Source organism: Camellia sinensis, chromosome 15, assembly GCF_055761805.1.
Source record: "Camellia sinensis isolate YWXY chromosome 15, ASM5576180v1, whole genome shotgun sequence".
Taxonomy (NCBI): Eukaryota; Viridiplantae; Streptophyta; class Magnoliopsida; order Ericales; family Theaceae; genus Camellia; species Camellia sinensis.
Window position 1 is genome coordinate 12,911,358 of NC_138975.1, and position 17,012 is coordinate 12,928,369.

Genomic DNA, 17,012 nt, shown 5'->3' on the forward strand with positions numbered 1-17,012 from the left:
ATTTAGATCATTTTGTAGTACTTCTCCCCCTAAACAAGAATCTTCTTGACTAGGCACCATAGAACTTGGTTTTCCTAAGTGATCATTATCAGACAGATGTGGTTTTTGTGTAGGATAAATGACATTGGGGAGCGGGATAGAAATATCCCAAAAACGATCTTCTACTCCACTTGTCTCCCCCTGAAGAGAAGTGTTGGGGAAATAGGATTTTGTTTCCACAAATGACACATCCATACTCACATGAAATTTCTTGGTTTGAGGATCAAAACACTTATACCCCTTTTTGTTTGAGGAATAACCCAAAAAAACACATTTTATAGCACGGGGGTCAAGTTTTGAACGAAATTGACTGGGAACATGAACATAGGCAGTACATCCAAAAACTTTGGCGGGTAAATCAGAAAACAACCTCGTGTCAGGAAAAAAAGTTTTGAAACAATCAAAAGGTGTTTTGTATGTTAACACCTTTGTAGGCATCCTGTTTATCAAATAAGAGGCTGTTAAAATTGCTTCACCCCATAGATATTTAGGAACATGCATGTAAAACATTATTGCACGTGCTACTTCAAGTAGATGTTTATTTTTTCGTTCTGCAATGCCATTTTGTTGAGGGGTATCCCGACATGTAGATTGATGAAAAATCCCCTTTTTTTCCAAAAACTCACCCAACTGCTCATTGAAATATTCTGTTCCATTATCAGAATGTAAAATAGCAATTTTGGTTTGAAATTGGTTTTCAATCATATTGTAAAAATTTGTGAATAAATTTTTCACGTCAGATTTTTTATTCATCAAATAAATCCAACATAAGCGGGTATGGTCATCAATAAATGTAACAAACCATCTTTTACCAGAAAGAGTAGTGATTTTAGAAGGGCCCCAAACATCACTATGAATCAAATAAAAAGGTTTGGAAGCCTGGTAAGATTTTGGCAAATAAGTAGAGCGATGAAATTTTGCAAAAATGCAACTTTCACAATGAAAAGAAGAACAATCAATCCCTTTAAATAATTCTGGAAATAAATGTTTCAGATAAAGAAAACTAGGATGTCCTAGCCTATAGTGCCATAGCATTATTTTTTCTCGAACAGAGATTGAACTAGTACTATTAAAGCTCTGAGCTTTTTTATTACTAACAGGTACTTCATCAAAGTAGTAAAGACCTTCAAGCATCCTAGCACGCCCAATCATCATCCCCGAGTTCTGGTCCTGAAATTCACAATGGGATTCAAAAAATGTAACACGACAATTAGAATCCTTAGATAGTTTACTGACAGACAAAAGGTTACAGGCTAAGTTGGGGACGTGAAGAACAACATTGAGATTAATTTTCTCAGTTAGTTTAATAAATCCTTTTCCTGCAATAGGTGAAAAACTACCATCGGCTATTCTGATTTTGTCATGACCAGAACAAGGGAAATAGGTACTAAATAAATGGGAAAAACTAGTCATGTGATCGGAGGCACCGGAATCTATGATCCACGGAGAGAAGTTTAGGCAAGAGAAGGCTTTAGGATTTCTACCTGTTTGTGCCAACAAAACACTAGGAGTACCGGCTGAGGAGTTGGATTTTATCAGCTTTAAGAGTTGATCAATCTGCTCTTTGTTGAAGGGACCTGAATCGGCTTCATTAGCGGTAGGAAAGCCACGATTCTTCTCTCCTTGTTTGCTGCTTTTCCAGTTGACAGGTTTGCCATGGATCTTCCAACACGTTTCGCGTGTATGGCGAGGCTTGTTGCAAAAATCACACCAGACCCGTGGCTTATCATCAAACCTGCGCTGGTAATTTGCAGCCTTGTTGGCCGCAGCATCGCTAATTAAAGCAGAAATTTCAATTGATTCACCAGTACCTTTTTTCTTAAGCATGACGCTCCTTCGGCTCTCTTCCCTTCTGACTTCGGCAAATACTTCACCAATGGATGGGAGAGGAGGTCTGCCAATAATTCTTCCTCGCACTTCATCGAACTCGATGTTGAGGCCGGCAAGAAACTTGTAAATACGGCTGTCTTCCACAGTTTTCTTGTGGTGGTTGCAGTCGTCAACCGATTTCCATTCGTATGTGTTGAAGATGTCAAGATCCTGCCACAACCTTTTCAACGAATTGAAATATTTGGTGACGGAATCATCTCCTTGACGAATCTCTCCCAACTTCAAAGTTAATTCGAAAACTTGAGATTGATTTCCTAGGTCAGAATACATCTGACTAACATTATCCCACAATTCTTGTGCAGTAGTATAGCACATGTAATTAGAGCTTATATCCTCCTCCATGGAATTGACCAACCATGTCATAACCATGGAGTTTTCAGCGTCCCAATTGTCGAACAGCGGATCATTAACAGCAGGAGCCTTCTTGTCACCAGTGATGTAACCGATCTTTCCTTGCCCACGGATATACATCCGGACAGATTGTGACCAGCGGAGAAAATTATCACCATTTAGGCGGATGGTGGTGATTTGGACAGAGTGAGAGTTGGACGTTTTCACCGGAATGGCAGCGGCAGGGGTTGAAGTGGTTTCGGACGTGACTTCCGACATGGCTATGACGGTTTTAGGGCTGCTGTGTTTTTTGTTGCTCTGATACCAACTTAGAAAATATGAGGAAGAAGAACTTCGAAAATATGAGGAAGAAGGAATATATTTCTGTTATATTCAAAAACTTCTTATCTTACAAGACCAAATGACACTCCTTATATAGGAGATATTACAAACATCATTATAACCCATTATATGCCACTTACATATTATATATTACCACTATCTACCACTATCATATTATATACATGCCACTATCTACCACCAACACCACTATCATATTCTATACATGCCACTATCTACCACCAACACCACTATCATATTCTATACATGCCACTATCTACCACCAACACCACTATCATATTATATACATTAACACAAATTTCCAGCACTATCTTTATTTACTTTATTGATAGGTTTTTTTTTTTTTTTTTTTTTTGAACATTATTGATAGGTTGTTTGGCACTCACTTTATTGATGTATCTTTTATCTATATTTACTTTACCTTATAAAACATCAGGCAAAAATAATCAAAGTGCAATTGATAGACCCAAATAAGTAGAGAGTTAGGTCCATTTAATAAATAATTATTTTAATTAAAAAGATAAATAGTTACAAAATAAAATCAAATTTTTTTTCCTCATTTTTTTTTTTTTTTTTTTGTGCATATTTTTCTGTGAAAGTCAAAAAGTCATTTTTCAAATTTTTTTTTTCACTTTATATTTTAATCAAAAAATCACTAAAAATGTCACTTCCCAAATAGGTTCTCAGTTTAATTGGTCATAATTTTTAAATCTTTAAGGAATACAAGTACAAGCAGCACCTATTCAAGTAAGAGTTACATTCCAGAACACAAAATATACTAATAAACAGACTGCTTACCTAATTTCACAATACAAAAACACAAGATATAGTTACAATCATTAATATACATTAGCTAAATCTTACAGAACATGTCTTCAACACTTTAACCACATATAACCGACATAACAAACATTAGTGTTCTTCTCAAAAGCATGGTGAAACAGCTCCAAAAAAAACCCAACAACAATAAGTATGTGCCAATAGGCTGTGTATTCTACAATAAGGTAATACATATTGGATTCACAAAGAAATGTTATCGGCAAGTCAAGGTTTGTTTTTTGAAACTTATCCCAAGAAGACCACCCATATGGTAGGGGGATCACCGGACATAGTCTGATGCATCTTCCGTGCAATGATATGATTATCTATAATCATCAATTTTAAGAGGTTCTTGCAGCTTTGGAAGAGAATTAAATTCAATTATAAGGCACCTTAGGGCATCAAAATGATGGATAACAATAGAAAGCAGTCACTACAACTTTAAAAAAAAAAAATTTAAATAATAATAATAATAATAAAAGCTTTAGAACATTAACTAAAGAGGCACCATTAGTGTGAAATAGGAAATATTGTATGATGCCGTTCATTGTCATTAATATAGAAATGTACAACCAGTCACCCATATCAATCTAGGAAAATAATAAAAATAATAATAATAGAGTAAATCCAAGGTAAAAAAGCATACCTGAGGATTCAATACGTTCATCCGGATAATGATATTGTTAGAATTTACCTTCACCTACACCACTACCACCTCACCTACTCCACTAAACCTAACCCACTACACCACTACCACCTCCACTTCACCTACACCACTACCACCTCCACTTCACCTACTACACCTATATCTCCTATATAAGGAGCCTCTCACATTTGTACAAAAGACCAAAATCAATAATAATACATACAATTTATTCTCTCTTTCTCTATACATTATTTCTTACATGGTATCAAAGCTGGTTTAAAACCTAGTATTTTCGCTTCCCCGGCGGGCGGCAACCTCACCTTAGCCGCCCGCCGGACCTCAACCTATTCCGCTGATAAAATCAACAAAGATTTGTGCAACTGTAGTCATGTGTGAGGCTGATAGAGAAGAATTCTTCACCTCATATGACGAGACAGTCTGGAACTGGAATTCTGCAGCAGCTAGATTATAGCTTGGTTGAGTGCCAAGCTTTGGTTCTTCCACCCACTCTTGAACTTGCCCAGCAAAGTGTGAAGGTTCATGCTTGTGTTGGAGGGACTAGTGTGCGCGAAGATCAGCGCATTCTCTCCAGTGGGGTTCATGTTGTTGTTGGTACTCCTGGTCGTGTGTTTGACATGTTGCGGAGACAATCACTTCGCCCTGTTTACATCAAAATGTTTGTCTTGGATGAAGCTGATGAAATGCTGTCACGAGGTTTTTAAAAATCAGATCTATGATATTTTCCAGTTGCTGTCACCCATTTTCAATCCATCATTTCTCCTTCACCTTTTGCACCCCACTCACCGACTCTCTCTCCACTTTATCACATGGGTTTGTCCCTCTCTCTCCTCCATTTGATTTCAAAAATCACTTATTTTTATTTATTTTTTCCAAGTCACTTTTCCTCTTTTTTAAATACCCCACTTTATTTTGAAACAATCGCACTGATGTTTTTCATATAATCCATCTATAAATATTTTTTTATCTATTTTCTTTCTCCCTTGTTTTCTTTCATTTTATTTTTATTTTTTCAACAAAACACTCCCAAAACAAAAAAAAAAATAAAAAAATAAAAATAAAACACCCATATTTTATTCATCTCCGGGATCCACCCCGATCATAATTTTACACAAAAAAAAAAAAAAAAAAAAAAAAAAAAAACAAACAACAACAACAACAGCAGCAGCTTTGTTTTCTTTTCTGCAGCCGGCCACCAACCGACCTCACTTCTTCGCCTATTCCGCCGGCCTTTTCTTCTTGCCTCCGTCCTGGGCGGCCCTTGCCGGTATTGCCTCCGTGTTTCCCACGCCACCGAGCACGTTCACTCCCCCATACTCCTCCACTGCAGCATATGGTGGACCTCCAAAACGGAACATCACGGTGGCCTTCCGCTTCAGCTCCTTGTTTTCCGTCTTTAGCACGCTTATCTCTGCTCGCGCATCCTTATACATGCGTTGGAGCAGAGCCAGCTGGGAGTTTAACTGTTGCACTTCATTTGTCCTGCTCTGCAGCCGGTGCGACAAGTTTGTGACCGCCGTCATGGTTTCCACACATGACTTCAGAGTATACTGATTGGCCTCAATATCAGTTTGCACCGCCATTTTTTGCTCCACCGACCGCATCGGAAAGTTCAAAGGAGCAAACCCAGAAGTGTTTGGTTGGGGTTCACTGGCCACCGCACCAGTTATTTCTCTTGTGGACTCGTTCAGTTCTGGAAAGAGCGTAAGCAGACCACGGGAAGAGGAGGCCATGTTCTGGGTAGCTGGACGGGAAGAAGAGGCCATGTTATGGTTGCTGAGTGTTTCAGAGATGGGTTGGTTACAGAGTGTTTACAGAGTGTTACCAGTGTATCTCTCTCAGCCCACGAAGAGTTTTTCAGAGGTTTCAGACTGGTTTGATTTCCACATGTTCTCTCAGCCTCCGCCTTCATTTATATAGCACATGACGAAGAGGCCGACACGCGCACTGTCGATCACGTGCATCGCCGCGTGTCTGGCGCGCCTTTTGATGGCACGTCTTTTTATGGATTGGGCACGCCTTTTGATGGCACGCCTTTTTATGGATTGGGCACGCCTTTTGATGGCACGCCTTTTGAAAGATTGGGCACACCTTTTGAGTGTGCGACTTTTTAAGGGTCCGACAAGACTCTGTAAACTGTCCCGACATTGATTCCGGTTAGCTCCTTTAAGGGTCCGACAAGACTCTGTAAACTGTCCCGACATAGATTCCGGTTAGTTTCTACAAGGGTCCGACAAGACTCTGTAAACTGTCCCGACATAGATTCCGGTTAGTTTCTACAAGGGTCCGACAAGACTCTGTAAACTGTCCCGACATTGTTTCCGGTTAATTTCTACAAGGGTCCGACAAGACTCTGTAAACTGTCCCGACATTGATTCCGGTTAGCTCCTTCAAGGGTCCGACAAGACTCTGTAAACTGTCCCGACATTGATTCCGGTTAGCTCCTTCATGGGTCCGACAAGACTCTGTAAACTGTCCCGACATTGATTCCGGTTAGTTTCTACAAGGGTCCAGCAAGACTCCGTAAACTGTCACCACAACTGTCACAACATTGTCTGCTACAACGGTCCGACATGACCCCATAAACTGTCCTCTACATGGTTATGACACCCCCATACAGTGTCCTCTACAACGTTATGACACCACCATCCAGTGTCTTCACCAATGGTCTGACACGACCATACAGTGTCTCCTATCTTCTTTTATTTTTTATGTATTTTCTTGTTTTGTTCCTCTCTTCAAACTCAAGTTGGTTAGTTTCTATCCTCCTTGAGTTTGCGGGGGGCTGTTAGAATTTACCTTCACCTACACCACTACCACCTCACCTACTCCACTAAACCTAACCCACTACACCACTACCACCTCCACTTCACCTACACCACTACCACCTCCACTTCACCTACTACACCTATATCTCCTATATAAGGAGCCTCTCACATTTGTACAAAAGACCAAAATCAATAATAATACATACAATTTATTCTCTCTTTCTCTATACATTATTTCTTACAGATATCATCCTGCAATAAGGAAAAGATTTATTAAAAATTTTAAACCAATATTGGAAGGTTTAGAAATTTAGGACATATCTAATACCTTTGCAACATTTCTAAAAAGGAAGACAGAAGGTTGGAAAAAGTTGGGATCCTAACTTCACTGATTTTTAAATTTATAACCAATTTCTAATTTTGTATGATTTATTGGCCCTGAAGTCACTAATTAATGCGGAGAATAGAAGTAAACATTGGATATTACCACTGGTCGCATTATTTTTATAACCAATTTCTAATTTTGTATGATCTACTTGTCCCCAAGTCACTAATTAAGGCTGAGAATAAAAGTAAACATTGGATATTACCACTGGTCGCACCTATCCACCATGGAAAGACAGTAAACTTATAGTTAGAATGACAATATTGAGCCCACTCCTACATGATTTTGTAATGCTAACTAACATGTACATTTTAAAAGCAGAACAAGATGATGATGATGAAGCAGACAAAGCCTGATCATAAAATTTTAACCTTAGAGATTAGAGAATCTGTCAACATTTATCAATCAAGAAGGCCAACAAAAGTCGCAGCTACACCAGAAAAACACAACTTCATATCACAACTTTGAAAAAAACTGTGTTTTCAAGCATTAGAGAAACAAAATAAATTAAATTTAGGGGAAATAACATTTCAGTATACAAGACCAAAACTGTTTACAATAGGTGGGGATGGCATACTAAAAACTCGCACCAAACGATTCCCACTCATTTGTAAATCTTTTCCTTATTTCCCACTGACATGATATTTCCCCTTAAATTTAAGCTACTGGAAAAATTCTTATTGCAGCCTCTAATTGCTAGCAGCAGCAGCAGCATCACCAAAAAGTAGTACACTTCTTAAATTCACAGAAATTTGAACATATGCAAAATGAAAGTCAATAGATTCAATACTAGAAGTTGCTATAATTTCATGACTAATAAATAACTGCAAGTTATGATGAAATCTATAAGTTTCTCATTTACATTACTTATTTTCTCTTTTGGTACGTTTTTACCTATTACTTAAGACAAATCAAACAAATAGTACTTGTACACACCAAAAGCTTATATGACAAGAATTTACATCTAATATCCCTGGATTCTGCATGACAATGCCACGAACACAGCGTACAAGTCCCTTGCAAACAATCTTGTTGATGGTACCATCTCCATTTACCCAAGGTAATATTGGCCTAAGTACAGGTCCAATTCACTAGAGATATGGAAAGCCTCTTCAGGAAGATTTAGAATAGTGACTTTGTGCACCTCATCAGCGTTTGTGCTTGAATCCTTTGGTGTGTTAGCACCATCATCATCAGGATTTTCTGACCATTGGCTCAAATGCCCATCATCAATTTTGGAGGTTGGTAAAGCCACCTCAACATCTTCATTAAGGGTGGCCGTTGAGATCAAAAAATACTTGGACCGGTATAATGAATCAACATGGACAGAATCATAAGAATTGACCTGTATTATAAGAACAAATAGATTAGAATCAAGCTAAAATGTTTACGTATAAATGTTAACTCACAAAAGTCATTGATGGGTTAGAAACATAGGTTTAGACTTCTCAATGACAAAATCTGGGTAAGGCTAACTACTTAGACTGCATGAGAGATGACAATCCAAATCAGTTTGAAACAAAAATCCCATGACAACTTCCAAACCTCTTCTCTTCCTATTTTACCTACACGACCACATCACCACCTTCTGAGAAGAATTAAAAAGAACCTTGCTGAAATCATTCACAATACTGGTCAAGTCATGGTCTCATCAATATTTATCAACAAAAAAAGAAGTCATGGTCTCATCAACAAAAGGTGTGGACAACTTGTGCATATAAGAGTTGGCAGCTACGGCTAAAAATGGTTCCCGTGAACTAACCTGCCCTCAGGATGACAAGAAAACAAAAAGAACATATTCAGCTTGAGAGCTGCCATCCAAAGGGACATCAAATGGGATGTTACCCACTAATGTGTGTGAAACTCATTACACTAGCACTTGCAAATCCAGAGGCTGATGAAAACAAAATAATAACAAATTACTATTGAAAATAAAAAAAAATAAAAAACTGAAGTAGTATAACTAACCTTTAAAGCACGCCCAAATGCTTCAAGTACTTCAACAATAAGTTCTGGCATATTTTTCCCTGAAAACAAACACCAAGATACAATCTATAAGAAGGAACTCAAGACAAAAATAAGATGTTTCCTAATGTTGAAAGCAAATACACGCATGATACAGACACAAACATGCCCACAAAGAAAATACATTGCATTCCTTGCATATTCACAACCTGGGAGAGTTCTTCCATGCTCAAACCTTGGTCACCTGCCTTTTGAATGGCTGAGTAAGCATCCCTAAAGAGGTCAGGATTAAAAGGACTCGCTGCTTGTTGATTAGTTAATGAAGACATCAGATGTTCAACATAGCTTGTCGTAGTTTCCCACTGACTCACTGGCAGCAACTGCCGTAGGAATGTTGCTCCCCTTATCAAGGATTTCCTTGACATGGTCAGAAGGAAATGCAGTGCCACCAATATTTATGCTTGAAGATGTATTGGTTCAATCATTTTCACCACAAACTAGCATAGCATCAAGGATATAGTCATCTTTGAACAATTCTATGGGCATCGATTCATGAAATTATCGCACGACTTACTGATAACCTAATACCAGGAAAATTGTTTCAACACCTCCTACACTTGGGAGACTGCTGGCCTTCTGTTAGAACCTTAGGACTTGGACACTTAGGTTGGCATGTGGTGACACTTTGCACCTATGTCAACCGTCCAAGTCAGGCATGAGGGAGGCATGCCTAAGTCAAGGTAACAATGTAGCAATGGCAATGCCACAAGACTCAAAGACAAGAGATGCTTCATGTGGGCAAATGCAAGGCTAGACTTAGTCTGAATGCTGCTGGCAAAATGGGTTTGTTGGGTCAGACATATCAGTGGGCTTGACACTTAGTAGCAAACCAAGGCTCACAAATTTGTGGGTCAAACTCAAGAGGGTTCAAAAGTTGACATGGATGGCAATTCGTGGCAGTTATGTTTGCATGATGCAAGGCTGACAGATATGGCAGTTATGTTGGCATGATGCAAAGCTAACAGACATGGCAGTTATTGGCAGTTATGCTTGCAAAGAGCCATGACAAAGAATGCTGGAATTAAGGATCTGGTCCAAGGCAGTTCCTAGTAGTTATTTCCTACAGCAGCTTTTGATGGTTTGAATTTACCCTAGAAATTGGGGGTGTCAACTGCTCATAAATGCCTTTAACATGCTAAGGCAATGAGAGTTTCAGGTAGTGTGTGTAATCTGTATGAATGCTCTTGTATCCTTGTATTATATTGTGGTAATAAAGGTTGGGAATGGCTCCTGTAATGTGTGAATATGCTTGTTTGTTTACTAACCTCTTTGTGAGTAATTCATGCATGTTTAGCTAAGACAAAGTGTTGTAACTTAGTGCCATTGCAGGCTGAAAATTTAACTTGAAAATTGACCCTGTAACAATTTGTATGTCTGGTATGGATGCTTTAAAAGAGAGAGTGATGCAGTTGAAGACTCTAGTGGGGGAACCTACAGATGAGGAATCGCTCGCTGACAAATCGATTGGATGTCGTGGCTTCTGGGTTCCTAGCCCTCGAGGCCTCGACGGCAGATCGATTCAAGGAGATGATGGGAGACATGACTGCTATGGCAGATGCCTTGAAAGCCAAGCTTCAGGATGTTGAAGATGAAATGACACTTGTCCAGAGGGCTGTTAGTGGGAATCTAAATAGTGGGGAAGTCTCTCACAAAGTGAAAACCAAAGGCTTTTGGTGGAACTCAAAATGCCAAAGACTTGGCGAATTTCTTGTGGGATGTAGAGCAGTACTTCAAGGTTGCACGCATACTTGAGAGAGATATGGTGACAATTACTAGTATGTACCCTACTGGTGATGCTAAACTGTGGTGGTGTACACATGTCGAGGATGATGCTCAACCAGAGATCTTGACATGGGAGACTCTTAAGAAGGAATTAAAAGAGCAGTTCCTTCCTTGCAACACATCTTGGGTTGCAAGAGATGCCTTGAAGCAGTTGAAGCATTCTAGAACAGTGAGGGAATATGTGAAAGAATTCAGTTCATTGATGCTTGACATCAAGAACATGTCTGAGGAAGATAAACTTTTTAACTTTACGTCTAGGTTGCAGAATTGGGCCCAACTGGAACTTTGGAGGTTCTGTGTCGAAGATTTGCCTTCTGCCATGGCTACGATAGATGGGTTGCTTGACTACAAGTTGAGTAAGGAACCCATATCAAAAACCAACAAATCCAAGAAGAAAGGGAAAGAGAAGGTTAAGGAGAAAAAGTCTAGTTTCAAGAAGGGTAAAGATAATTCCAAGTACAAACAGAAAGAGTAATCTTCTTAGACCAATTGTGGGAAATCTTAGTGTTTTAAAAGGCTCTAGACGCATTGAGGAGATAACGTCTCCTATAGCCTAAATGCAAGGCAAGGCATATGCCTCACCAAAGCGAACGCAAGTAGTAGAAGAAAAGCAAGATTATAGAATAGGCAAACTTTTCAACATAACAAATATATACAGAATTTCAAAAATCATAACTAGTTTCGACAATATTTAAACATAACATTCAATTTTCTAAAACCTAGAAATATAATATCCAACAAAAGATATAAAGCATAATACTCAATCTTTTATCACTTTTTACTCTCTTTTAACCATGTTTGATCATTTTATATTGAAGAGTTTTGAATGCTTGTGGGTATGCCCACAAAAAAAACACTTAATTAGCAGTTGGAGTAGAAAAATAGGTAAAGCCCATGAAGCTCACTCCTTGCGCCTCGAACAAAAGCCCTCGACTCGGCACCAAAGCTTCACCTTGCGTATTCCGCCTCCCCTCGACCTATTCGAAGCGCAAGGCTGCACCTCGCCTCATTGCGCCTCGCACTTAGGCATGCGTTTAAGCGTGCCTTTTAAAACATTGGGAAATCTAATAAAGGGTGTTTCATTTATGATGGACCTCATAGAGCCAAGAATTGTCCCAAGCGTAAGAAACTTAATGCTATGGTAACAGAAGATAACAAAAAGGAGTCAGATTTTGAGGGGCCGACTAAGGTGAATCCATTGCAATTGCTCAATGCAATTCATGCGGATAAAGCCCCTTTGACGAGTTTAATGTACATCCAGGTGACATTGGGTGGTGCTGACATTGGTGCAATGGTAGACACTAGGGCCAAGCATAACTTCTTGTCGGAAAAGGATGTACAGACCTTTGGATTGTAAGTTACTCAAAGTACTAGTCGAATCAAGGTGGCAAACTTAGTGGCTCAATCTGTACAAGGGATGGCTTCCAAGGTACAAATCACAATGGGAGATTGGACTAGACGGATTAACTTGATGGTGGTTCCTTTGGATGTTTCAATGTCATCCTAAGGAATGATTTCTTTGTGAGTGCAAAGGTGGCTTTAATGCGGTATTTGGGGGGGATTAGTTATTTCAAATGAGGACAGACCTTGCTTTGTTACTGGTTGCAATAGGCCAAACAAATGCAAGGCCACAAAGAGGAAGACGGAGACACTTTTCAACCATTCAAGTGCACAATGGTTTGAAAAATGGTGCAAAGGCTTATCTTGTTGCCTTAGTGGAAGCCAAGTCTGATTTGTTGGTAGAAGTGTCGAATGAAGAGGTTGATGTTTTGAGGAAATTTGAGGATGTGATGCCTCCATAGTTACCCAAGTCTCTTCCTCCTCGGCATGGCGCCGATCACGACATAGAGTTGGTTTCGGGTGCTAAGCCTCCAGCGAAGGCACCCTACAGAATGTCTCAAATGGAACTCACGGAATTGCAAAGGCAATTGACGAACTTATTGAATGTTGGACTGGTTCAACCATCCAACGACCCTTATAGTGCCCCGGCGCTTTTCCAGAAAAAGCAAGATGGAAGCTTGCGCATGTGTGTTGATTGTCGAATTCTCAACAAAGTGACTATAAAGAACAAATATCCAGTCCCCTTGGTGGCAGTCTGGCAGACCTATTTGATCGGTTGTGCAAGGCCATGTGTGTTGCTTATCAAGCTCTCAACAAGGTGACTATAAAGAACAAATATCCAATCCCTTTGGTGGCAAACCTATTTGATCAGTTGTGCAAGGCCATTTCACCAAACTGGATTTATGTGCTAGGTAGTGGCAAGTCAGAGTGGCTGAAGGGAATGAGTCAGACTACGTGTGTTACGAGGTATTGGTCTTTTGAGGTTTTGGTAATGCCATTTGGGTTAAATAATGCCCCGGCTACATTCTGTAATCTTATGAATGATGTATTCCATGATTATGTCGATTTGTTTGTTGTTGTATATTTGGATGATATTGTAATTTACAGTGAATCTTTAGAGGATCACTTAACCCACCTTCGAATGGTGTTCACTCGGTTGCGAGAACATCAGTTATATGTCAAAAAAGAAAAGTGTGAGTTTGCCCAGTGGGAAATTGAGTTTTTGGGGCATGTAATTTGCAAAGACATTTTGAAGATGGACAACAGAAAAGTACAAGCAATCATGGATTGGCAAGCACTATGCAAAGTGGCTGAATGGTGATCTTTTTTGGGTCGCAAACTACTACAGAAAGTTCATTGAGGGATACTCGAAGAAGACAGCACCTTTCACTGATTGCTCAAAATGGATAGACCATGAAAATGGGATGAAAGTTGTCAAGTAGCCTTTGACAAGTTAAAAGTTGTTGCAAGCGAACCGGTTCTACGGTTACCTAATTTTGAACTTCCATTTGAATTGCATACTGATGCTTCTGATAGGACTATTGGGTTTGGGGGTGTTTTGGTGCAGGAAGGGCACCCAGTCGCATTCGAATGTCGAAAGTTGAATGATACTGAGAAGAAATATTCTGCCCATGAGAAAGAAATGACAGCAGTTGTGCATTGTCGTCAGACTTGGAGGGTTTACCTGTTGTGTATAGAGCTTGTGGTAATGACAGTCAATGTGGCGAATACTTTCTTCAAATCACAAAAGAAGTTGTCTCAAAGGTAGGCCAGGTGGCAAGAATTCCTTGAAAAGTATGAGTTTGAATGGCGACACAAGCCTGGGCGTCACAACCAAGTTGCTGACGCTTTGTGACGGAAGGAAATTGTGGGCTATGTTGATGCAATATCAAACATGGAAACTCAATTGTTGGAAAGGATTCGGGGAAATGCACAAAACATTATTATGCACAAAGCATTTACAACCAAAAACATGCAAGTGACTAATGTTGAGCTTTCTATCATGCCAAAGTTCATAAGGAGTCTTTTTTAGAATAGGTCTAATTAATGCACGATTTAAAATATAGCATGCGGTGTGAACGGCTTTGGCCCAAAAATATTTAGGAAGATTATTTTCGCAAAGCATTATTCTACTCATCTCTTCTAAAGTTCTATTTTTCCTTTCTACTACACCATTTTGTTAAGGGATTCTAGGTGCTGAAAAATTATGTCCAATACCATGCTCATCATAAAATAATTCAAATTTATCATTTTCAAGTTCTCTACCATGGTCGGTTCGAATATTAGTAATAAGAAAGCCTTTTTCATTTTGAATTCTACGACAGAGTTTTGTGAAAGAAGAAAAGGTTTCATCTTTGTGTGCTAAAAACATAACCCATGTAAATCTTGAATAATCATCAGCAATAACAAGACAATAATGTTTACCACTTAGACTAGATGTCCTTGAAGGACCAAATAAATCCATATGCAATAGTTGTAAAGGTTTAGTTGTGGAAATATGAGATTTTGATTTAAATAATATTTTAGTTTGTTTTCCTTGTTGACAAGCACTACAAAGATGATCTTTTTCAAATTTAATTTTTGGAAGTCCAATGACCAAATCCTTTCTTAAAAGTTTAGCAATTAAATCTATATGAGCATGACCAAGTCTTCTATGCCATAACCAATTATTTTCATTATTAACATATAAACATTTAACATCACTAGCATAGAGATCATTAAGATGAAAAATATAAACATTAGCATGGCGATTACCAACGAATAAAGCTTTATGATCACTTGTGCTTTCAATTGTGCAGTATGATTTATCAAAAATAACTCGATTACCTTTATCACATAATTGACTAATACTAAATAGGTTATGCTTAAGTCCATCAACAACTAAAACATTTTCAATAGAAGGGTTAGGAGAAATACCGATGCTACCAATACCGATGATTTTTCCTTTATTGTTGTCTCCAAAAGTAACAAATCCTCCATCTTTCGATGATAGTTTAGTAAATAATGATTTATCTCCAGTCATGTGTCTAGAACATCCACTATCAAGATACCATTTCCCTTCTTTAGCTTTGGACTTAAAGCAAACCTACAAGATGACAATCAAGTGTTGATTTTTGATACACATAGTTTCTTGGGTCCTTCTTGGTTAGTTTTGTTAGATCCCGTAATAATCCAAATCTTTTTAATTCCCATGTTCATATTCTTTTTGAATGGACAATAAGATATATAATGGCCTTTCTTTCTACAACAATGACAAGTAATATGAGAGTGTGTCATGAGAGGGGTTTTTTCAAAAATTCTATTGAGATTCTTTTGTTTCTTAATAGGATCATATCCAATACCCGCTTTATCAAAAACACATCTTTGATTTCCAAGAAGCATGTTGAGATTATCTCTACCTTCTACAAAATTTTCAAGTGTTTTTGTTAAATCATCAATATTGTTTTTTAAAGTAGTTTTCTCATTAGAGACAGTATCAAAATCATTTTTCAAAATAATTTTTTCTTTCTTTAATTCTTCTACATTAATAGATAAGGATGCAACAAATTTCTTCAACACATTATTTTTGGCACAAACTTTTCTAAATTCATCTTGTAGTTCATGGAATGCACTTTCAAGTTCTTCATAAAGTGTAGTTATCTCATCTTAAGTAGAGTCTTCATCTTCAACAGCCATGAGACAGAAGTTGGCTACTTCATTTTCAATTTCATCACTTGAGCTTTCATCTTCACTTTCTCCCCAAGCTGCTTCCATGACCTTTTTGTTTCTTTTGTAATTTTTTCCATGATTCTTCAATTTTGGACAATCCATCTGTTGGCATATTATATTCGCCGAAAGTCACTTAGCATATTATATTAGCCGAAAGTCACTAGGGTCTGTAATCATTTTTATGCCTTGTAAACCCTAATCTTCATGTATAAATAAGGGGTGATATCTCATCATACCCTAAGCTGGTTGCTTAAAGCTTCATGGTATCAGAGCAGAACCTATAGGGTTTAGGCTCACCCTCGTTGGTAGACCTTTTCACCAACGACACTCTAGGGTTCGAAGCTTACCTGGGTGGATCATCACTCAGCCGTCTTCCTCAGTCGATCTCCTCAGCTCGTCTTCCTCAGTCGATCTCCTCAGCTCGTCGTCCTCACCTCGTCGATCTCCTCGCCTTCCTCTGTCGATCGTCACTCAGCCGTCAACTCCTCAGCTCGGCGATCTCCTCCAGCCAGTCGTCGCTCGTCTTCTTCATCACTCGTCGTCCTCAGCCTCTGATCTCACTGTGGTATGTATAAATATATATATATATATATACATATATATCCTGATATATATATAAATATAGCCTGATATATACATATATTTATATATAAAGACATGTATACATAAATAAATCAACTTCAAAAAAAATAAAATAAAATATATATATATATATTTGAAAAAAAAACAAAAAAAAAACCAAAAAAAAAAAACAAAAAAAAAAAATCATTTCTTAATTTTGTTATGTCTTTATAGTGGTCATTGTGCCTGTTATCTCACTACCACCTTCCGGGTTTGTGATTTCCACTAGTTTTGTTGCGGATTTGGTAGTATTGTATCCATGACAGATTCCACTAGTGTG

General features: G+C 38.3%; 1 protein-coding gene across 3 annotated transcripts; it reads right to left on the reverse strand.

Moving 5' to 3' along the window:
- Nucleotides 1-7,119: 7,119 nt before the first annotated feature.
- Nucleotides 7,120-16,780, reverse strand: LOC145813941 (uncharacterized). 3 transcript variants are annotated; one of them, XR_014357403.1, is made up of 4 exons: nt 15,320-16,780; nt 9,224-9,282; nt 9,018-9,149; nt 7,120-8,600 (listed from the first exon to the last, which is right to left on the reverse strand). XR_014357403.1 is itself a non-coding variant. In XM_082910380.1 (3 exons), the coding sequence occupies exons 1-3, from the start codon at nt 15,423-15,425 to the stop codon at nt 8,307-8,309; spliced, it is 459 nt and encodes a 152-aa protein (XP_082766506.1). In that variant the 5' UTR covers nt 15,426-16,780; the 3' UTR covers nt 7,120-8,306. The 3 variants fall into 3 exon arrangements, 2 of the variants coding, with proteins under 2 accessions (XP_082766506.1, XP_082766505.1); XM_082910380.1 differs by lacking the exon at nt 9,018-9,149; XM_082910379.1 differs by lacking the exons at nt 9,018-9,149; nt 15,320-16,780 and adding an exon at nt 9,413-15,311 and having other exon boundaries at nt 9,224-9,281.
- Between the last annotated feature and the right edge of the window lie 232 nt (nt 16,781-17,012).